We start from the raw sequence: 23,422 nt of genomic DNA on the forward strand, positions 1-23,422 counted from the left end.
CTGCCTAGCTCTGCTTCCTAAGTGCTGGGATTAAAGGCGTGTGCTACCACCACCCATTTTGTTTTGTGGTAGTTTTTCAAGGCAGCTTTTTTCTATGTAGCCTTGGCTGTCCTGGAACTTACTTTGTAGACCAGGCTGGCCTTGAATTTATAGAGATCCTCACACCTATAACTCCTGTGTCCTGGGATTAAAGACACAAAACTGAGTAAAATGGGAGAGGGTAGAAGGGGAAACAGGAGGAAGGGAGGGGAATGAATATAGTGCAATTTAAACAATAAAAGATGAAAAAAGATACCAGCTCTTTACTTTTATGCTTTCAGGCAGTGTGAGCTGCAGCCATGGAAAGCAAATGAAGTCTTCATCATTCTGAAATTTTAGTAACACTGCATCCTTGCAAGTTATACACATGTACACACCACAAAGACACTTTTTTTTTTTTGATTTTTCGAGACAGGGTTTCTCCGTAGTTTTTTGTTCCTGTCTGGAACTAGCTCTTGTAGATCAGACTGGCCTTGAACTCACAGAGATCCGCCCGCCTCTGCCTCCCGAGTGCTGGGATTAAAGGCATGCGCCACCACTGCCCAGCCACAAAGACATTTTGATATAATATTTCTGATCTGAGTCTATGGTAACTATTTATTTAAAGTTCACAAACCTACTTTAATTGGAATGTAATAGAGTAGACCTAAGGACTCCATTTTCAGAAGCAGACCTTCTTCAAACCTTGTTTCAGAATGTACTTTCATTGACTTTCAACTCCAAGTGGGAAGGCGTGGCTGGTGTGACTTGTGTTCTGGGGGATGAAGATAGGCAGAGCCAGTACAGTATGCTCACTTACAGAGGCTCTGAGGCAATTCTAGGAGGAAATTGGCCATCTTTCTGTTTAGGCTAACTTCTACTTGCCTACATAGTGATATATTTTCAAGTAAAATACTCTAGAAGGCACAGGACAGGTTCTGACACATTAACTCCTGTCAATTTCTAAAATTTCTGGCATAGAATGTAGTAAAGGATGGGTGTCAGGAATGAAGACCAATACATTTACTGGAGTTTTCAGTTAGTGTACTTCTGATGAGCTCTTTATGTAGCTGAAATAAATGTGTTTCTTATTCTCTTGAGTTTGCTCATCATACATGTCTTACTTGGGGTTTCAATTGCTGTACCATGACTACAGCAAAGTGTATAAAAGAAAACATTTGAGTGGCTTATAGTTTCAGAGGTTTAGTCCATTATCACCAGGGTGGGAAACATGGAACTGTGAAGGCAGTCACAGTGCTGGAGAAGGAGCTGAGAGTTCTATGTCTTGAGCCACATTCACCAGGAAGTGAACTGAACATTGAGCATGACTTGAGTGTATGTGAGACTGGAAATCCCACCCCCACAGTGACACAATTCCTTCATGATGCTATATGGACTTCAACAAAGGCACACCTCTGGTGTAGGAGGTCATTCTGTATTTGTGTTGCTTTCATTGGTTAATCAATAAAGAAAACTGCTTGGACTAATAGGGAAAAACTTAGATAGGTGGAGAAGACAGAACTGTATTCTGGGAGGAAGAAAGCAGCAGAAAGAGAGAGAGAACCACCATGAAGCTGCCAGATCAGACATGCTGAATCTTTCCCGATAAGCCATGACCTCGTGGTGACATACATATTATTAGAAATGGGTTGAATCAAGATGTGAGAGTTAGCCAATAAGAGGCTAGAGCTTATGGGCCAAGCAGTAATTTAATTAATTCAGTTTCTGTGTGGTTATTTCATGGTTAAGCTAGCCAGGAGAGGGGACACAGCCTGCTCTTCCTTCTACTACACACCTCCTCATAGAGGCACTTCATAAAAGCTAATGAGGTTCAATTGCATTCAAACTACCACTATAAGTCACAGTATGAAATCACTGTAGGCTGAAGCTAAATATGATACTGAGTATTTTCAATATTTTACTCCACAGAAGAATTTCTGACCACTGACAGTGATTTTGTACTTTTGTTTGTATTGGAGGTTTTAATAATGACATGAATTCTCTGGGAGGGCACAGTTTGAGGATGGTCTGATATCATTTCAGGGATTAAGAGCACTGCCTAGGGTCAAGGCAGGACAGTCATAGGATGCATGGCCTCCTGAAGTTTCCTGTCTATAATTTGTCCATATGGAAAATGAAATTAACACCACTGTCTGCATGTCACCCTTCAAAGAACTAAAGGTACTTGTAAAGTCCCAACAGAGTGTTTGATAGCAACAGAATTTTTGTAAAAAGTGAATTTACTATGTCCATTGCTACTTATTTCAATAAGTAAGATACAGCATCATGAGACTGAGTATAAGAAAATCTACGAAATCTTCATTAAAACCCCTGTTGCAGAGATAACAATTGAATTTCATTTAAGATCATGAATACTATGAAACTTACAAATAATCCAATGCACATGGCACAAGCATGTTAACTACAGATAATTTCAATGAAGATTCAGTCTTGAGGGGCCTCATGTTCAGAAGTCCCCAGCGTGTGCACTGGGTAACAGCCACTCTCCAATTCTGGTAGAATGTCTCTTTCTCTGTTGACACCTGTCTTAGGGTTTTATTGATAAGATAAAACACCATGACCAAACAACTTGGGGAGATACAGCTTTTTTTTTTTTAAGCTTATACTTCCAGGTACCAATCTATCACTGAGGGAATAAAGAACAAAAATTCAAACAGGATTGGAATGTGGATGCAGAAGCTGATGAAGAAGTAATGGGGGAATACTGCTTACTGGCTTTTACCTCATGGCCTGTTCAAATTATTTCTCATTGAACCCAGGACCATCAGCCCAGGGATGACACCACTCACAAATGGCTGAGTCATCCCACAATGAGCACTAATAAAGAAAAGACCCAACAGGCTTTTCTACAACAAAAACATGGAGACATTTTTTCAATTAAAGTTTTATCGTCTCTAATGATTCTAGCTTTTGTCAAGTTGACATAAAACTAGGCAATACAACAGCCCAAGTCAAAATCCAAGCTATGGCACATTGTTTGTTTCTTTTCTCAAGTATGCACCAACCTTCTAGTTACCACTTGATTCTGGATGCCTACATTCTAAATTTCCATTGTTTCCCCCACAAAAGAGCTCAATAAAGTTCATTTTCAAGATTTCTCTCTTCCTCACTATAGTATAGTTTCTAATGTGAATGGGAAGTACATATGTCTCTGTTAAAGCTTCTGTCATGAAATCTCAAGGTCCACATCAGGAGCAGAAGGAGAGAGAGCACAAGCAAGGAACTCAGGACCGCAAGGGGTGCACCCACACACTGAGACAACGGGGATGTTCTATTGGGAACTCACCAAGGCCAGCTGTCCTGGGTCTGAAAAAGCCTGGGATAAAACTGGACTCTCTGAACATAGTGGACAATGAGGACTACTGAGAACTCTAGAACAATGGCAATGGGTTTCTGATCCTACTGCACATACTGGCTTTGTAGGAGCCTAGGCAGTTTGGATGCTCACCTTACTAGAACTGGAGGGAGGTGGGGGTTCCTTGGACTTTCCACAGGGCAGGGAACCCTGATTGCTCTTCGAGCTGAGGAGGGAGGGTGACTTGATTGGGGGAGGGGGAGGGAAATGGGAGGCGGTGGTGGGGAAGAGACAGAAATCTTTAATAAATAAATAAATTAATTAAAAAATAAACAAAGCTTCTGTCATATGGTTGCAGTTATGCTTGATAATAGGGAAGCAATAAGCTTAACTGAAAGCCATTCTTTTCTCCTTTAAAGATTTTAAAAGAAGCATATATTCCTTGACTATGTACATCACAGAAAAAAAATAAAACAAAAACAAACAAACAAACAAAAAAAAAAAAAAAGAAACACAAGAAGCCAAAAAGGAAATAATTTAGTTGCAAGTATAAAAGAAAATTCCCAAAAAGAAACTGTATATGGATGTGGAGAATGTTATGGTTTTCGTCTCTTTAAAAGACAAGCCATGCCCACTCCCGGCAACTTCTGCCTTTCTGCCGCCATCTTAGATTCTTACTGTCCCCTCTTGGTGCATGCACGTGTATCTCTCTTGGGCACTTCTCTGTCTCTCTCCTTCTCTTTCTTCCTACCTCCTCTAAGTAATAAATATCCAATTCTCTTCTGTATGATATGTCTGCCCATGTGCCTTCAACCTGCTGCCTGCTCACATCCCCCAGGCTTGCTGGGACCAGCCCGGGGCTGACAGTTCTCAGGACCCACCAGCCCACCCCCCACTGCTCGGGACTGGTCACCACCAATTGTTCTTCAGGCCCACCGGGGATCTTATATAAATCATAAAATTGGTGCCCTGTGACTTGGATAGGCACTCCTGCCCAAAACTCCTCTGCCAGAGTCAGGATCCTGAATTGGGGTTCTTTTTCCACTCCCACCACTGGCTTCCTGGCTTCAATCAGTGAGTCTCCCCCTGTTCTGCTATGGTTGCTCCCCTTTACCAGAATCGTGTTTGGACTGACCCCTGGGTCAGTCCACCCGTGTGTTAGCACTGCACATTCCCTGTACAGTGCATTTGACTGGGGACCCAGGTCCCCCTTTTCTTTATCTATTTTTTCATTTCTTCTCTTTCCTTTTTTTTTCTTCTCTCATTGTAACTGCCATTCAGAGCAGCCCCGGCCTCTCTGGTTTCTGGGTCACCCGACCAGACCCAGCTAGGCCATAATACCCTACTTGCAGTCCTCGTCCATGAGTCCTGGGTGTTCGTGCTGATTTCCACCACGCCTATACTGCCGGAAGATGTTCCCTAATAGGCCTTGGGTGCCACCGCTGTTTCTTGGATTTTCACTATTTTAGCTCTGGATAGCAACCAGCTCCCCAGTTTTTGAAAATTCCAGCCATGGCATGGTGCAGTTTTTTTTTTCTTTCAGTTCAAGCCTTTTGGGTCCTTCCATAGTCTTAAAAAATACTTTTCATTGTACAAAAAAATGCCATAGTCATTATGTGTCTAAAACTTCTGTTTTCACAAACACAAGGAATTCTTGTGAGTTCCAAGGAGCCAAATTAAAGGATCAGATACCCCTTCAATTCCCTGGTCCAAAAAAATTTTTTTCCCTTGATTATTTAACTTTGTTCTTTGTTCTGCCAATACCTTAAACAGGATAAGAGACACCAGACATTTCCATGCCACACATACTGGTCAGGAGCAAAGAGACCAGCTATGCCAGGATGTGGCCAATACCCAGACTTCTCAGGTCCAAGATGGCACCCACAAATAAGCTGGAAGTAGTTTTGAGAATCTGCCGCCACAATTCTGTCAAACTGTGGTGTCTGATCTCCTGCTTTTTATTATAAAAAAAGAGCTGGGAATGCAATGGTTTTTGTCTCTTTAAGAGGCAAGCCATGCCCATTCATGGTAACCCCTGCCCTCCTCACACCATCTTAGATACTCACTGTCTCCTCTTGGTGCCCATGCGAGCTCTCTCTCTCAGGCCATAGGTCATTCTCTGTCTCTCTCCTCTTCTTCTCTTTCTTCCTCTCTCCTCTAAGTAATAAATATCCAATTCTATTCTGTACGATATGTCTGCCCTTGTGCCTTCTACCCACCATCTGCTCACACCCATGGGCTCGCTGTAACCAGCCCAGGGCTGGCGGCTCTCTGGACCCACCAGCCTGGGCCCTGCTGCTCAGGACCCAGCACCAGGACCTGCTGGGAGCTGCTCTGTAGGCCCACCAGGGACCTTACATAAATCATAAACGAGAAAAATCTGGGGGAAGAAACTTCTGTGTCTGCAGAGACTGATGGACCAATTGGAATTTCTATACTGTGAAAAGATTGGAATTTTGTAGGATCAGAGGCTAATAACTTTATTTTGTGCTAATTTTGGTCTTCTGAACAGCTATTCCTTGCCACACTCTGTATCTGAACTAACATGTAGTAAAAATAAATTTAAAAAAAAAACACTTAGAAGCTATTAACTCAGGAAATCATGAGATTTCACCATCACAAAGCTAAGGTCGTCACTGGGGAAGATTTTAGGACTAGAGCAAAGCTTTCCCCATCTCAGTGTGTCTGCTGTACTCACAAAGGTGCTGTAAACTTGCCTGGATTTAGGACTTTCTTGGTTCCCTACAACTAGAAAAATGTCATAAAACTGCTTCCACATTGAAGCTTCGAATTCGAGGAACCTAGAAAAACCTGTGCTCCTAGGCCCAAAAAATGGCTTCAGGATAAAATATCTCTTTACTTTTAAGATGAGAGCTGTGATTTTTATGACAACACAAGCCCTGCTCTTTGCTTCTTGATCCAAGCCCCTGTCTCATCTCCAGCCCTGAACCAGAACACCTGCCACCTTCTACTTGTCCTCTGTAGTCATCAGTAGCAAATCACAAAGGTCTTCTCCCCCATGCTTCCTTTCTAAGAGTCATGTTATTATCCCAGTCCCCAATACCAGTAGATATTCCCAGTGAACACACCAGCTTAGTAGGCCAGGAAACAGACAAGTGCACTGAAGATCTTCATCACTCTCTCCTCCCCACCATATTCAGTCCCCGGAAGCCCCTGACTGTCTCTGCAAAAGAAGTCCAGTTGCAGCCTCCCTTCTCTGTACCACTTCCCTTCCCACATTTCCCATGCACCCCACAGACCTTCCCCTCCCAACCTCCCTTCTTCCACTCCTGGCTTCATTCCAGCCCCAACTCCAGCAGGCACCCCTACTAATCCTCAGAGCTCTTGGGCCTCTCAGGTAAACTGCCTTCAGGTCTTGTCTTCCCTCTGTTTTCCCAGCCCAGATCTCCCAATCACATACTGAGCTGCAGCAGAAACACCTGTGGGAGCCTTCCCTTCACCCTTGTTCTTTTCTCATTCCCCGTGGACACCTCAGATCTGTCCCAGCTCACTGTTTTGTTGAAGACTAGGACATTCTCCTTTCCTGCCAGGAGCCATTCCAAGTGTTATGCAAAGATCATTTCCCAGGTTTCCTTCTTGACAAGTCTGAGTTCCAGAATGGTAGATTAATGAGGGAAAGAAGCAGGAGCACACAGGAAGAGCAGTTATTGTGCAATCTGCATACACGCCCTGGTGGAAAGGAACTTTCAGTTTCAGTAGCTCCACATGCTAGGAGAGAAACGCCATGGCTGGTGAGTTGTCCCTGTTTGTAAAGGGGATAAGTTATGAATAAGTCATTTAGAAAAGGGGTGGTTTTTCTGGTAGCTGTCATTAGCTTCTGCGGATTAAGTGGGCTGAATCTTGGGAAGGGGAAGACTGTGTGGAAGAAATCTGCACAGAAGATTCTTTAAGCCACAGAGAGTGAAGGCCAGGGCCAGAAGGAAATGCTGGTGTACTTGTTTCTCCAGTCATATGATAATCTTAACTATTGCATGACGCTAGTCTGACTGGCACAGCCAGATGAATGACTGAGATACAGGCTACAAAGGAAAATGCTGTATCGCCTTTTCTTTGTTTTGTTAATCTGATTTGAGAACATGTGGAAGCAGGAAGAGGTTTATGCTTTTTGAGTTCTAACCAAAAGACAGTAACTTGTTACTTGTGTCTCCCCCTATGCTCTTGTGTAATGTTTAGGGAAAATAGAGAACACAGATAGCAAAAAGAAAGGGGTAAGAGATGTATGTGAAAGGGACATTTTACTTTTTAATTCTGAAAGAGGCCAAGCTGTTTTTAACAGGAAAGAAACATGTGGTTGTTTTCCTGGCTTGAAAAATGTTTGTGCCTTAAACAGACAACATCCTCAGAGCAAAGAGGAAGCAGTTTGTCAATTCAGTGTGTGAAGGGACAATAAATGGCTTGCTGGATGAACTCTTGGAGAAGAAAGTCCTGAACCAGGAAGAGATGGAGAGAATAAAACTTGTAAAAGCCACTGTTATGGACAAGGCAAGAAACCTGTGTGATTCTGTCACCAGGAAAGGTCCCCAGGCAAGCCAAATTCTACTCACTTACATTTGTAAAGAGGACAGCTACCTAGCAGGAGTTCTGGAGCTTCAATCAGGTAAGAGCCTTCACCTCAAACTACGTTGAGAATCAATATCTTTTTATTACCAATGTCTAGTTCACATATTTCTTATGTGGTTTGAATGTAACTCCCTCACTTCAGACACCAGAGTCCCACTTATGTGTCAGTGACCCTATTATATGTCTCTTATCTCTGTTACTCCTATTTCTTCTCCCTGGTCTCATGTACCTGCTATTGGCCCCAAACTTGCTGTTTAACCAAGTATCACCTTGTAATGATGAATTAATTTCCCTTTTTCTCTTCAGGTCCACCAGCTGCAAATACTGTTAGTACAGATGATATCCAGGGAGGACATTCTTCTTCCTCAGGTATACATGTTCAGAAAGGAATGACACCCTTTAATCACAAGTGCTTTTGATTATATTCTTCATGGGGTAAACCTAGGTTGAAGGGATTTGACTAACTGATAACTAACTCCCAAGCATCGATTCTATGATATTCTTCATCCTGTTCTCTACATACCTTGCTCATGCAAAGCAGTTCTCATGGCTTCACCACCCATATTTATAGTAAAATTTTCTGGCTTTGTATCTCAAGTCTTAACTGTGTAGTTGGGTACTAAACCTTATTCAAGTGCCTAGTGCACATATTCCTATCTCCTCTGGACTTATATTTCTAAACACCTCCAAAGGCAAACTTAACAGTGCTATCCTAATCCTTTTCAGTTTTCCCTTTCTTAGCTATAGAACTTTGAGTACAGATTCTGCAAGTGTGCAATCAACCAATCCTGGAAGAAAACAAAAATAAGCTTAATTTTTAGAATACTAGAGCTACCACAGGAAATATGTATGAATCAAATGACAAAACCACATTACTATTTAAGTGGCCTTTACTTAAATGGAACCTTCACCTTGTGAAAGCTGATGCATCAGCACACCAGATTCGTTGTTGATAATGTTAATTTTGAATAAGCTCACGTCTTTCTTAAAGAGCATTGCATGTTACAAGAGAGGTTTTTCCACCATAGTTCTGAAATAATCTAATCCAGAAGACAATGCTTTATCCCAAATCAGAAGGACAAGTATTAAAAGGAAAACTCAGTTATTCTAAGGGATTTATTCATGATGATTAATCCCATGCTTTATTACATATTTCATGTGGTGTGACATTACTATATAACTGAATACTTTATTCAATTACTTTAAAATATCTCCAATGTAAATAAATATTTGTTTAACTTGTTGATTTAGACTTATTTGTTCAAAAAGAAGACATCTTTTATCAATTAATCAGCATTTTTTTATATTTTCCAGTATGTTCATTCAAAGTAGTTTATATTTTATTCTACAACCAACACATTTTGATAAGTTGGCCCAATGTGCTAAACATGCAGTTATCTAAATGCCCTTTAAAATTAATCAAAATCTCCTTATTTTAATTGTTTTGTTTCTCTTCTCTAATTCCTTAATAAATCATTTCTATCTTGTAAATATAACAAGTATACACCAAATTATGTAGAAGTCCATCACATGGTCTGAAGATATAAAATTTGGGATCTAGCAGGAGCCCCAGCAGTTCACAAAAACTATTGTGAAAATACTCCTCCATATATCTGTGCTGTCAATAGTGAGTGATATAAATTCATAAAATTAGCACATTAATTTTAGCACTTAGTTCTACTTCCTTTTCATTCTAGTAAATACATTCAATATTGTTTCTCCTTTGGTTAATTTGCACATACAGTAGAAAGGGATGCTGGGGGAGAGGGCAGAGGATCATTTTTTAAAAGTACTTCAAGTGATGCCTACTATTGTGCATAAGTTAAAAAATAGGTAAACATATTTTTATAATTTTTAGTGGGATTAAATAATATATCTTTCCCACTGCCCTCTGCCTACAATTTCATCCTAAGCTTCAAATATTTTCTAAAATAAAAGATAAATCATCTAATACTCCATGCTTTTTTAGTTTTTATCTGAAATATTTAACAAAATACCAATCCCAGGAGAGATTGCAGATCACACTACTGGAGATATCTGGCTTGCCATGTGTCCATTAATAGTAGTGTGTATCTCATTCTACAGTATGGAAATGACCGCAGGGTTTTACTCGGCTGTCTTCACACATAGATAAAGCTAGAAAAGACTTGAAGTGAGACCACCAGGCTTCAATATATATTGGCATTTTGTTTTTTTGTCTCTTACAGAAATAAAGGAAGAACAGAACAAAAAAGGTGGCACATTTCTGGTACCAAGTGGGAACCTCAAGTTATGCTCCTCAGAAAGTGCTCAAAAGATTCGGGAAAAAAATTATCCAGAGGTGCTGTGCCCAGAAACTGGGATAGAGCAAGTTGAGGATACTGATGCCATTCCAAAGGGTGGTGATTCTTTGCCACAGCCATGTTCATTGCAATGTTTTCCAGACTTGAAGAGTCACTCTACTTTACATAAAAGTTCTCTACCTCCTAGAATCTCAGGTTTATTTGAAGTTGTACAAATCTGGCCCAATTTCTTGGTATACAGTAATAGCAACAGTAAAATAAGTGCCTAACATTAGATGTTTACTATGAGTCAAGTATTACTCTGTATACCTTATATTTAAAAAAAGCTGTTAACCTTCAAAATGACCCATTTTTGAGATTAAGAAACTTAGTCAGGTATGCATCAATATTATGTCTAGAATCAAGAAATCAGAGGAATTAGTTTTATAATTTAGGGATGCCTAGCTTTGTTTTTCAAAATGTCATTTTCAAAATTAGGAGTAGATGCTTAGAAACTACCTGGGTATTTATAAATTCCTTGGTGCTCTTGAATTAAGACTCATTCCGTTTTTATCCATAATCTTTTCATCACAAGGTTGATTTCTTGAAAGGATTAAGCAGAGGGAATTGTGAACTATCATAAGCATATAAAGTAGACATTGAATTAATCAAAGCTGTTCATTGAATCTGCCCTTCCTTCAGATTTATCCAATAATGGATAGGTTCACTCGTACACGTCTTGCTCTCATTATCTGCAACACAGAGTTTGACCATCTTCCTAGGAGAGATGGAGCTGATGTGGACCTCAGAGAAATGAGGTTGCTGCTGCAGGGTCTGGGATATACTGTGAAGGAGAAAGAAAATCTCACAGCTCTGGTAAGATTTCTCAAAATATGGAAACAATATTCATGTTTTTCATATCCCTAGATAATGCCAGAAAACATTGTACAGTGTCAGAAAACGTACACTCTTGCTAGTTTGTAATGATGATATCTTTTTGTGAGGAACCACTAAATATTACATATGCCTGCCAATAATTACAATGCTTTAGCCAAAGTCTCCTGTAACATCCAATTAGAAAATATTTCAACCAGTTCAATGATCTCAGGATGACTTTGTATAATCTTTATAGTTCGATTTTCATAAAATTGAGAATTAGAAAGCTTCTTTTCCATGTCACTATTTTCATGGAATTATTTAAGAACCCCCTTGACTGCTTAAAATGAAATTCCACAGTATAAAGGTAGTTCATTGAAGATCAATGGTCTGCTTTCTTACAGGCGATGACTAATGCAGTAAAGGAATTTGCTGACTGCCCAGAGCACAAGACTTCTGACAGTACTTTCCTTGTATTCATGTCCCACGGTATCCAGGAAGGAATATGTGGCAAATCACACTCTGATAAAGAAGCAGATATTTTAAAACTAGATACTATTTTTGGAATGATGAACACGTTGAAGTGTCCAAGCCTGAAAGACAAGCCCAAAGTTATCATCATTCAGGCCTGCCGTGGGGGTGAGTGCAGATGATGGTTTAAATAACAGGACGCTCACAGTCTGACTTTGCAATTTATATACAGACAGCACTTGCCAGTTTTTCGTGTTTGATGTCTAAATATCAAACATCTTTTATTACGCGGTTACTTATGCACTTTGTAGATTGTATTTCAAATTAGTAGATACTTGCTTCCTTTTCCACTAGAGAATATCACTATCAGCAATCATACATACATATTGATATTTGGGTGTTATTAGAATCTATTAAAAAACTGAAAGAGAAAAGAATGATAGAAACATGGCCTATAACAAATATTATATACATATGTATATATTTACATATATATTCACACGCACATATACATGCATGTGTATGTATTCATATTCATATATACATAGAAAAATAATTTTACAAATAGAGTTTAATAAAATTTTAAAGAAACAATAATTCCCTTGAAAATTGTTAGTAACATAAAACCAATTTTGTCTTTCCAGAGAACCGAGGAGTGGTGTTGGTAAAAGATTCAGTAGGAGACACTGGAAAGAAATTCTTAGTGGATGCGGATTTGGAAGATGATGGCATTAAGAAAGCCCACATAGAAAAGGATTTTATCACTTTCTGCTCTTCAACACCAAGTAAAGATTTTTTTATGCATATGAACTTTGTCAGGTTTACTGTTAGAAAGAGGAACACCATATTTAGTATTACATATGACATTTAATGCCCACTTAAAAACTTCATATTCAACCCCCTTTCCACACAGACAAAATATACATACAATGTTTGATGAATTAGTAATCTCTTCCATGGTGCATGATTTTTTCCTAGAACTATGAAGGATAACAGATAATAAAAAAAATAAACAGATGAATATGAACCCTAAAGTTCATTAGAATCTGAAAGGTTCACATCATTGGGCTTAGTCAAGACACCAGTGTGCACCAGCATCAAGTATTTCCAGAATCTTGATGACTGAGGCATGGAGACAGAAAAACTGAGCACAGGACCTCAAATCCTCAGAGTTCAAGCTGCTCAAGCACCTGAAATTCCAATGTTGATATGAGTAGTGGGGAAGGTGGGCACAGGACACCCTCCTGATAGCACTCAGACCAGCTACCCTGTGCTACATATTCGAGGCTATATAATAGGCTTAATGTGAGAGGGTTTTATACATAAAAGCAGATATTCATAAATAATCAATATTTATGCTACATCCTGACACTTCCATTTGTATCATCTTATATTAAGTCTGTTTGTTTCATCTTGCTGAGATTTCTTTGAATTTCTCACCAATATCTACAAATATACTGCCATTGTAGCAAGGACTGAATAAGATGATAAGTGTGAAATATTGAACTACTCCTGAAAAAATCTAGCCTTAAGTTTTCCTATTATCAAGGTTTTAATTTCTAATCCTACTCATTACTTACTATGTTAAGGCTTAAATAAAACTCATTTGAGCCTTTCATTTCCTGAATTTTGCATTTCTAGAAGCCTATATTCTTTTACTGAACTACACCCTTAAGGCTCTGCCTCTGATCAAATAGATTACAGATTATATTATTGACTATGGTCACAACCTCCAGATATAGTCCACTCCTACACTGGGTGTACCAAGCCCAATGTATATCTTACTACATCATTTTCTAATGATAAAACATCATAGATATTGATAGATTGTGGGATCATAGGACTTTGCTGAGCTATTGGTTACTTATAAATTCAGGCAGATGGAGAATCATCTTTGGAAATATACCAAGTAGTAAACCACTGATACCCCACTGCATTGTATTATACCATTTTTTATGCAGACAGACCTGATATAGGCAGCGAATCATTAAAATTGCGAAATGACTCAAAATGATGAGAAAGAGACATATAAGGGGGAGGTACTGATTTATACATGGGAGGGAGATAATGAGAGAGCACGACATAAACAAATCAGATGCTTTCTATGTATTGAAGAAATTGCCAAAGAACAAGTGTATTTAGTTTTAAAATACCTTAGCAATACTCCCACAAGTTTCCAGCTTAAGAATACAGTCCACTTTATTATTAGATTTAACTGTTCATTTCAATCATTTCTTCTCATTTTGTAGCATACATCCTCTGTAGTTATAGAGTCTCTTCAAGCCTTTTCGTACTTGCCATCTGACCTGCTGGTTTCTGTATCTCTTTCTTTTGCTGTCTTCACTATTCTCTGTAAATGGTTCAGACTATAAAAATTTTGTACACCAGTTACTATACCTAGATGAAATTTGCCAGTGTAAACCCCAATCACATTGTAGGGCCTTTGAGAAAAGAATCTGGTCTTAATTGGACTATTATGGAAAGAATCTGGCCTTTTACTCTCTTCACTGTCAAAGTACTGTCAAAATACCTGTTTCTACTCCTCACTCATTTCCTTTACCTAGCTCAGATATTTGTGGTTTGATTTTCTATTGCTCAAATATCTATTTTTTGATAAAAAAATAATTACTGAAAAATTCTAATTAAGAACATTGGATTTAAAAATGTACAACAGTCTTGAATCAGACCCATTACAGAGCATCTTGGACAAAAATACTCACTTATTCTCCAAAACTTATCACTCCCTTACTCCAGGGCCTGACTCAGTATTAGTTTTCACCTCCTTAATATCAGGAACTCTACCATTTGAAAATCTGCATGGTATATAACAACCACCTTGAGGAAGAGAGAGTAGGTATTCATTGATATATATAAAATGGCAGACAGTTTATAGGATATAATATGGACACTATATAAAGTGTCCAGTTAAGAGTGGAAAGGTTACAGAGGGCTGTATTCAGAGTAATGTCTGTCATAAGATTTTGAATATACATTATTCGCAGATAATGTTTCTTGGAGACACCCTACCAAGGGCTCTATTTTCATTATGGAACTCATCAAACACATGGAAGAATATGCTTGCTCTTGTCACTTGGAGGATATTTTCAGAAAGGTAGGACTCGAACACTTTTTCAACTCTACTTCTTTGGTCTTGGGCTGCTGCCAGTAGGAAAGCTCTGGACATATTTGTCTTGTAATAACGTCATTCTTTCCAAAGAGTTTTGTATTACTATTATTATTTTTTTTGATTAGTCAACGATCCTTACATGGTGCCACTGTTTTATGCTCACAAGCCTTAAGAAATAATCATTTATATTAACCGCTATCCTGTCCTAAGAAGAAAATGGAAGAGAATTTAATACCCCTGTATCCATTATATTTGTCAATTCCAGCAAAAGCACTTAAAACTCATCTGGGAGACTACTCTGATAGCTGTGATTCTTACAAATGCCTTGAGTTATTGTTTCTTGTCATTATAGTCACAATAGTTTTTTTTTTCCATCTCAAATTAAGATTCTAGTCTCTGAAAATAATGCCTGTAAATCTCCCTTTCTCTTTTAGGTTCGATTTTCATTTGATCAACCAGGATTTAGTTTACAGATGCCCACCACCGAAAGGGTGACTTTGACAAAACGTTTCTACCTTTTCCCAGGACAATAAAAAAAGTATGCTGTACCAGTGTCTTTGCACATTTCTCTTCTCTTCTCTTTTCTTCTCTTCTCTTCTCTTCTCTTCTCTTCTCTTCTCTTCTCTTCTCTCCTCTCCTCTTCCCTTCTCCTCTCCTCTCCTCTTCTCTCCCTCTCTCTTTCCTGTCTTCTCTCTCTCTCTCTCTCTCTCTCTCTCTCTCTCTCTCTGTGTGTGTGTGTGTGTGTGTGTACTGTAAACGGAGACTGTCCTCTCATTTTCCAGCCACCCAGACTTGAATAGTCACACAGAAACTATATTAATTACAACACTGTTTGACCAATGTCTTAGGTGTATTCCTAGCTAGCTCTTGCATCTTAATTGAACCCATTTCTATTAATCTGTGTATCACCACATAAATGTGGCATCTTTCTCTTTTAGCAGTTTCATGGAGTCTGCCTGACTCCACCTTCTTTCCTCCTCTATCTTTGCTGGGACTTCCCACCTTGCTATATTCTTCCCTACCACAATCCAAAGCAGCTTCTTTATTAAAAATGGTAATAAAATATATTCACGGCATAAAGAGGGGAATCCCACATCAGTGTACATTATGGAAAGTTTGTGTAAAGACAACTGAAGAGTATATAACTGATTGTCATTCAGGTTTCTAGGTCTGTCATAATTTTGGGGAAAGCAGGGAAACACCAAAGGGATGCCATGTTTTCAGATCTCTATAAAGTGTGTTGTTCTTTCTTAGCATTCCCAGATTTGGATGGTCCTTTCTCGGGGTGGGTTATTATGGACCCAAATTTTGAGAAGCCTGTATTCTATATGTGTAGGTTTCATCTCAGTAGGACAGCACTTAAACAATCCCTAGGCTTTTCTCTGTTGTGAGTGTATATGTTGAATTACATGGTTATATTAGAATCTGCACGAGCCTCAACAGAATACTTATGTTTCTGTAAATTCCCTTTCCCATAGGAGCCAAGATTTCCATCATTCTGTACCTCTTTGAGGAATCAACTCAATCAGAAGCAACATTTCTCTAAATTTATTGCAAATTTCAAACAAAACTGAAAGGCTATCCTGTTGTTATTGCTGTTGCTATTGGCTTTTCCTTTATTGGAGTAAATGCTCAGAACACAAAAAAAGAAATGTATGTCTTTTTTATTGAATTTAGTCTTTTAAAATGCATTTTGATTACTATAACTCATACCCTCTTTAATAGCCTTCTATCCCTATAAGTACTCTCCTCTCTACAATTTCCTTTCACAGACCCATGTGTCTTGCTTTTGAAACTCACTGAATTTAACTAGGATCATCAGTAACAGCCATGTGAAGGGACTCTCCGCCGGAGCCTGGTAGATACCTTAGTGGAGACACAACTGCAGACACTTAACTGCCAGTCTCCCAGAATCCCTCAGTAACCAGAGTGTCAACAGAGTTCTTAGACTTGGTTCTTAAGGCTTAACTGGCTGGGAAACATTATTTATTTTAAGATATCCATTTGTTTGTCTTTTTCTACACATTCATAAAATTTATATCTTCACCACAGGTATCTGAATTGCATAAATTTAGATCTCAGCAGAAGGAGTGTAGATAATAGAACTGGAATAGTGACAGTCAAAATGATAAATGACATCTCAAAATTAAGTGGTTACTACCGCTGAAACTTTGACCAGAACCCAACACTTTGTATATGCTGTTATACTTAATGGCTTCAAGAAAAATATTGAATCAGCTCAGAACTTTAAAATTTCACACTCTCACTGATTAGATAACCAATCAGCATGCCTAAAAAATATGGGACAATTAGAAGACACAAATGGCACTAAACAGGTGGTCGGTTGTGGCATCACTTTAACCCTTATTCAATAGCACTGGTAAGAAGTAGGAAGAACTGTAAGAAGGGTGCATGCCCCTTTCTTACCCACCCTGTGTAGCCTCCAAGTTGATCACACTACAACCTTATTCTTTTGTCCATTCTCTTACCATGTCCCTGGAAACATCTTTGCTGAGATCATGTGATCAATGCCCAAGACTGTTTCCATTAGCAAGGAACAGTTTTTGTCCAGAGTATACCATGAAAAGTGGTAATCAGTCACTCAGCAAAAACTTATACATAAAGATACTCTTGTACAATTAATGAAATGCATTCAGAAAGGGCAAAAGAGCTGCTCTGAATTGTATCTAATAAAAGACTAAGACTTTAGGAATGCATATACCTTCATGATTAACACATTTAAAAGAAAACAAGAAAATTGATTAATTCTCCACTGGAAACGAGACTGCTTAATTTCACTGACTTAGGACTCTAGCTTTAGAGAGCAGAAGCAGAGATACTGATAAGTCAGAGGAAGAATCAGCACTGGCCATTAGTTACTGGGGTCATGGAGAATGGAAAAAATACAAAGTGAAAACCTCTCAGAGGGCGGAGTCTGCAGAACAGTATTTGATTTACATTTTTATTGTTTATCTGTTTGGTATTTTTCCCCAAGAGGAAGGACAAGAATTCAGAAAGAGGTTGGAAGTTTATCATTTATAGGGACTTCCACTTTGAGACTTCTTGGGCAGTATTTTCACAAGTCCCCGCCTACCTGTACTAAGGAAATAAACACCCAGCAACTTTCATTTACATTATGAAGCAGTCTGCACTGTACAAAAGAATCGAGGCCCTTCCTGAGTGGGGACTAGAACATAAATATTAGAAATTTCTTCTTCCATAGCTCTGAGACAGACAGAGATAACAAAAGGGAAGCAGAGCAATGATGTAGAAGCCAGATTCCCACCTCCCTGGTTTCTGTGAAACCAAAAACTAGTGTGTATCAGGAATCATAGAGATGATGAGATAGCTGTAGCTTTTAACCATAAACAAATTGATCCCTTATTTTCTCTTTCTGGAAATGAAGAAGGGTAAGACAGAAAACACACATGTGAGACAACTCTAGAAGTCTGTAATAAACTCTGAAATTGTCTTGTTTTCCTAGGGTGCTGAATTCATCATTTGGGCACCCACATTCCTTTTATAAACACATTGGAGCATAACATATCTGATGCCACCACACATTTTCCATCTCTAGAGTAACTCTCTTATTTGATTAAAAATGATCCCAATTTCTTGCTAGCTCTCTTCTTCTAAAAACAACTCTGATGAAGCTCATCCTTAGGTTCGTACCATGATGTTTTGACTCCTGTCCCCCGTTGCAGCTCTTAGTCTTCTGTTCCATCCTTGGCGTTGCTTTCAAATAACCCACCCATCTTACACGTAGAAGTTGAAAAGGATGGGGTCAGAAATCACTGGATATTTTGGTAGCTAGTATTCAAATGCATCTTCTCATCCATTTGGCTGTATTCTCTACATGTTAATTTGAAGTAGATGGACAATGTAATTTCTAAATCTTATAATTAAATAACATATACCATTGAGAAGTTTTCAGTTCCCTATTCTGTCCTCACCTTGAAGCCACATCATAAAAAGATTTAGAGCATCTGGGGACAACTTTGCAGTTGCTTTAGAACTGACTTATACATGGATTCTATGCTTAGGATTTTCAGTAAGTTTGTTCTCCATTTTGATGTTCTAGGTATCTGTTAATACAGTTTCTTATTAAGGAACCCACATGACTAATTATTATCTTTTAATAAATACACATAGATACAGAGGTAGATCAATGATGCACATACGGCTATGATCTCAACACTTTGATAGAGTTTCTTACTTTACATATGCACTTGTCTGTTTCTTTAGTCTCTTAAAATTGTGGTTTCAGCCTTATGGAAAACCATAAGGTTTTTCCTGTCGTCACCAGTCACAGTTCCCTTTTACTGGTTTTCTACTCCTCAGATCCTCTTTGGAGTGTAATTCCTTCTGTGTGCTCTATGTCTCTTCTTGCAATATTTAACCTAAGCTCCAGGGTCTGCTTGTCTCTCATGTTGTTGAGGACATGGGTAAGGTTAGGTGATAGAGTTTTCTTGGAGCATACAGCATACATCTGCTCACACCAGAGAGGGAACCCACAAAGACAAAAGTAACAAATACACCAAAGTCAAACTTGGTGACTGAGTTTTTATTTACAAGAAGTTTACTTAAAAGAAGCAGGGATGACTTCAAAACAGTGGCCCCACCACAAAGCCCACATCATTACAGTAATGACTCATGGAGTCAGCAACTCAGGTATCTGCTCTACCTGAGGAAACTCTGCAGGATGAAAATCCTTCTCTCCTGCTGGGCACAGGCTCCTCTTCTAGCAGGTGATTATTCTTTTTATGCTGCAGGAAGCCTTTGAGAAGCTTCTACATTTTCATGCTCTCAGATATGTGACCTTTTGTCTATTCTCCATGAGCCGCCCCATCCTTCCCAGATGAAAAATTAAGAGTAAAACTTCCTTATGGCAAATGGCACAGTCACTAAGTTAAATTCACACCTGTAGTTGCCTCTTAACCAAGCATGTAATCTTTATTGGTTATGTAATTTGAATAACAGAATACTTAGATAATAAGAATGAGAAATTAGCTGATATTGGACAAAACTAATTATAGTATGCTTATAAGTACAAACACTTGTAACATTTTTTTTTTTATTGCCTGGTACTGAAATAGAGACTGGATAAGGTTCATCTTCTAATTTTCTCTTTATTTTTTTTTATCAATATAAACCCACCTAAGCAATATCTATGGTATAATCAAATAGCCCATGATTATGGGTTTGAAATATTTAATGTTCTCTGTCTTTATGTTTAAAGTTATATGAGTATATTTGTGTTACCATTGCTGTTTTCTGATTAATGAAAGTGGCATAGACTAGTTTAGGTACAGTATCCTTTGAGAGAGTGATCTGAGTTTGGTCTTGTTTACACAGTCAGGAACCTGACATTACATTATATTTCTACACAAGTCTTCAAAGAATTGCTTGCATCTCACCATTGCTTTTTCTGCTTTTGTTTCATACTTTCACACAGTGTATACTCCTTTCTAAGGCTCACACCTCCAGATTATGAACTACACCAGATATTGTCAAATACCAAAACCTTGTTAAAAGAAGAAGGTTGAGGAGAGGGAAGGGTCCCACAAACCATTCAGATGTCAAATCCGTATATCACCTCCTGTCAGAATATATCTTCTAATGGGTGAATGCTTTTAAAAATGATTTTTGTATACATATCAACCATTTAAAGCATTATAGTGTTCTATATTTCACTTGTATGAATAACAATTTCTATATTTTCTCTATAAGCATTGCTGCACAGGGACACATTTTCAAAATGACATTCCCAAAGCTAATAAACTATCTTTTACAAAGAAATATTAAATAAATATTATTTATTGAAAGGAAGGATCACTGCACCTCCCTTCAACCTGAAATCTTCCAATATACTATACTTCTTGTTTAGTAAGTAAAACCTACCTCATTATTAAAATATGCTTATGAGTAAGTTCTATATAGTGTTTGTTCATACATTTAGTGACCAAGTGAATTACAGAGAATTACTGATGACCACCTTACTACCAGAAGTAATGGCGACTAACTGATGACACAGGCTTCCCTGAGCTTAGCATCTAATGATGAAATGCTGATTTGTAGGCTGGAATCATATTATGGAGCAAAAGTGCCAGATTAGGGAGAAACAGGTACCTTAGGAACAAATACCTTTGACATTTAGACATGGTTGAAAACATCAAGGGAATTTATCAAATTTAGTGTTAGCTAAGCTGAGACATGGTGAGCAAACTGAATAAAATGGGAAGAGTAGAAGAAAGGAGTAGTAAAGAGACAAACATTTCAGAGATTAGTATGCAGATTTCTAGAATACAAGAGAATGGGATGTTCCAAAATCAGTGAGCAAGATAGAAACTATAACAGAAAATGAGGCTGAATAATGAGGTTTAGTTTTAAATTGAGATCTTAGAGTACTCAGTAAATTGTGAAGAATTAATGAGAAAAAAATAAGAGATAAGATATTTCAAAGTCCACAGAGTAATTGTGAATAGACAAATTTTGGTGTAGATGGGCAAAGCAAAGGAAATTGAGAAGAATGGATTGGTTCTGTGAAATTCATGTTCTTATGTAATTGGAAAAGAACATGTATGCTTATTATGCAAAATGTTTTAAAATATGTGCATACTGTTCAAGGCATAAGTAGGATTAATTAACATATATGTTACTTCTGATCTTTTGTTGTGTGGTGATAAATATGTAAAGTCTCTGAAAACTTTGCAACAACTTGATATATAATTATTAACTGTAGTCACTGTTATCCAGAGAAGCTATGGAACTTACTTCTCCCAGTTAGCAAATGGTGGCTTCCTTTCTAAAGCATCTCTCTGAGCTACTCCCACCACACCTCTCTACTCTCTTCCTGTATGCAGCATTTTAGATTCCACACAGAAATAGGATGTATTGCATTTTAGCTTTCAGTGAATGGCTTGGTTTATTTATTTAATACAATGTCCTACAGTTTCATCTATAAATTTACAAATGTCAGAACTTCATTTAAAATACCAAGTTTTACAAATGCGAAAAGCACCATGTATATCCTTTTCCTTACATACTCACCTGTCCACAGATACTTATACTGATTCTATATCTTAGCGATTCAAACAATACTACAATGAGTACTAAAGTTAAAATAATCCTTCAGTATCCTTACTTTGTAAATAGAATATAATCAGGAGTGAGTTTGATTTGTCCAAGGTAGTTCTATATTATTTCTAACATATCTCCATGAGTTATTTTTATCTAGTGACTGTACTAATTTATACCGTCACCAGTAATGTATAAAGGTTCACTGCCTTAGCATACCCCAAAACACCTATAATCTCATGTCTTCTTAACAAAAGTTTTATTTATTCTTTTCTCATACAATACACCCTGACCACAAGTTTCCTGCCTTACTCTCCTCCTGGCTTCCCACCACCACCTCCCATTTCCCCCAAATCTGCTCTTCCCTCACATCTCCCCCAAGAAAAAAGCAGGCCTCCCAAAAACATCAACCAAACATGACACACCAAATTACAATAAAACCAAGACAGAGATTCATATCATAGGTGGGATAGGCAACCCTATAGGAGGAAAAGGGTCAAGAAGCTGGCAAAAGAGTCAGAGACATACTGTTAGGAGTGCTCCCAAAACATCAAGCTGATAATTATAATATATATGCAGAGGACATAGTACAAACCCATGCAGGCTTCCCAATTGCAATATCAATCTCTGTCCTGGCCAGCAGGACATGAATGGGAGTCCCTGATAAACCTCAAGGAAGAAAAGGAATGGAGGGGACAAGAGTACCTGAAATTGGTGAGGGGAACATAAGTCTGAAGTGAGAATAAAAATAATGGACTTATCTGCTACTTGCAGCTTTACTTTAGGCTTGGACAAGGTTATGGGATAAACCAAGTTTGGGCAGTGTCAATCCTCTGCAAGGCTGAGAAGTTCGAAGGCTGGCATTTTCACTTGCCAATGTTGGTGAGGCTGGACCTCCGTGGTGTGGCTTTGAAGACAAGCCCACACAGGGGCATTGTGATTTCCAATGTCTGGGTTGCTGGCAGATAGGGTATAACCTTGGAGGAGGCATAGTGCAATATCGTGCCACGTGACCAATTAGGGCACTCTTGAAACAGTTTGCCTGTGAGGTTGCCTTAGGTTGGGCTCTACCAGGGTAGAGCCTTGGGGTTGGCTTCCCTTGTCCCCCTTCCTGCAGCCTTAGGGCAGCTGCTAAGGCCTGGGCCTGTAGATTGTTGTAGCTTTGTCTGTAAAAAAGACTCAGCTTCTAGGGCATTAAAACTTTAAAGGCCTTTTTCACCAATTCCCATATAAGGCTTTGGGGACCCTCTTCAACCTTTCTTAAATCTTTCTTCATAATAGCTGGTGCTGAATGAGAAATAAAATGGGCAAGCAGAATGATTAGTAGAAAAGGAACCTAGCTGCTTTTCTGAGAGAAAAGGAAAAATGGGAAGGATTGGGAAGGGCTAGCCCACTGCACAGAGGGGGTCAGAGGGTAGGGAGCTGAGGTAGAAGGGGGTTGGGAGGGGAAGGTGGGTAAGGTGAAAGTTGACCTTGAACCAAGGGAGGGAGTCAACTGGGGAAGGAGAGGAATGTGAAGAATGTTGCTCCACAGGAGGGGTTTGGGTAGTGTGGGCTTAAGGGATTGGGGGAGGGGCTGCATGGTGCTGTGAGACACTAGCTACTGAGGGAGGGACAAGAGCCCAAAGCCCAAAAAAACATGGACATATGTAAGCTTTTTCCATTTGTCTTTATGGCGGCAAAAATTTTCTAGGT

The 23,422-nt window shown here is 38.7% G+C and overlaps 1 protein-coding gene across 1 annotated transcript; it reads left to right on the plus strand.

Moving 5' to 3' along the window:
• The first annotated feature begins 7,044 nt into the window (after positions 1–7,044).
• Casp1 (caspase 1) lies at positions 7,045–16,288 on the plus strand. Its single transcript, XM_041657424.1, has 10 exons — positions 7,045–7,086; positions 7,686–7,952; positions 8,222–8,284; positions 10,123–10,235; positions 10,879–11,052; positions 11,457–11,691; positions 12,168–12,308; positions 14,526–14,635; positions 15,085–15,188; positions 16,129–16,288. The coding sequence occupies exons 1-9, from the start codon at positions 7,080–7,082 to the stop codon at positions 15,181–15,183; spliced, it is 1,209 nt and encodes a 402-aa protein (XP_041513358.1). The 5' UTR covers positions 7,045–7,079; the 3' UTR covers positions 15,184–15,188; positions 16,129–16,288.
• The last annotated feature ends 7,134 nt before the right edge of the window (positions 16,289–23,422 follow it).

The sequence above is a fragment of the Microtus oregoni genome, unplaced genomic scaffold (genome assembly GCF_018167655.1).
Source record: "Microtus oregoni isolate MIOR12 unplaced genomic scaffold, Mior012 000008F_ref0000371, whole genome shotgun sequence".
Lineage (NCBI taxonomy): Eukaryota > Metazoa > Chordata > Mammalia > Rodentia > Cricetidae > Microtus > Microtus oregoni.

Excerpts from the sequence above, each read along its gene's own strand:
- Casp1 (XM_041657424.1), top strand. Across the intron at positions 10,236-10,878 it reads GGGAAAAAAATTATCCAGAG|ATTTATCCAATAATGGATAG; the intron begins GTGCTGTGCCCA and ends CCCTTCCTTCAG. Across the intron at positions 11,692-12,167 it reads CATTCAGGCCTGCCGTGGGG|AGAACCGAGGAGTGGTGTTG; the intron begins GTGAGTGCAGAT and ends TTGTCTTTCCAG.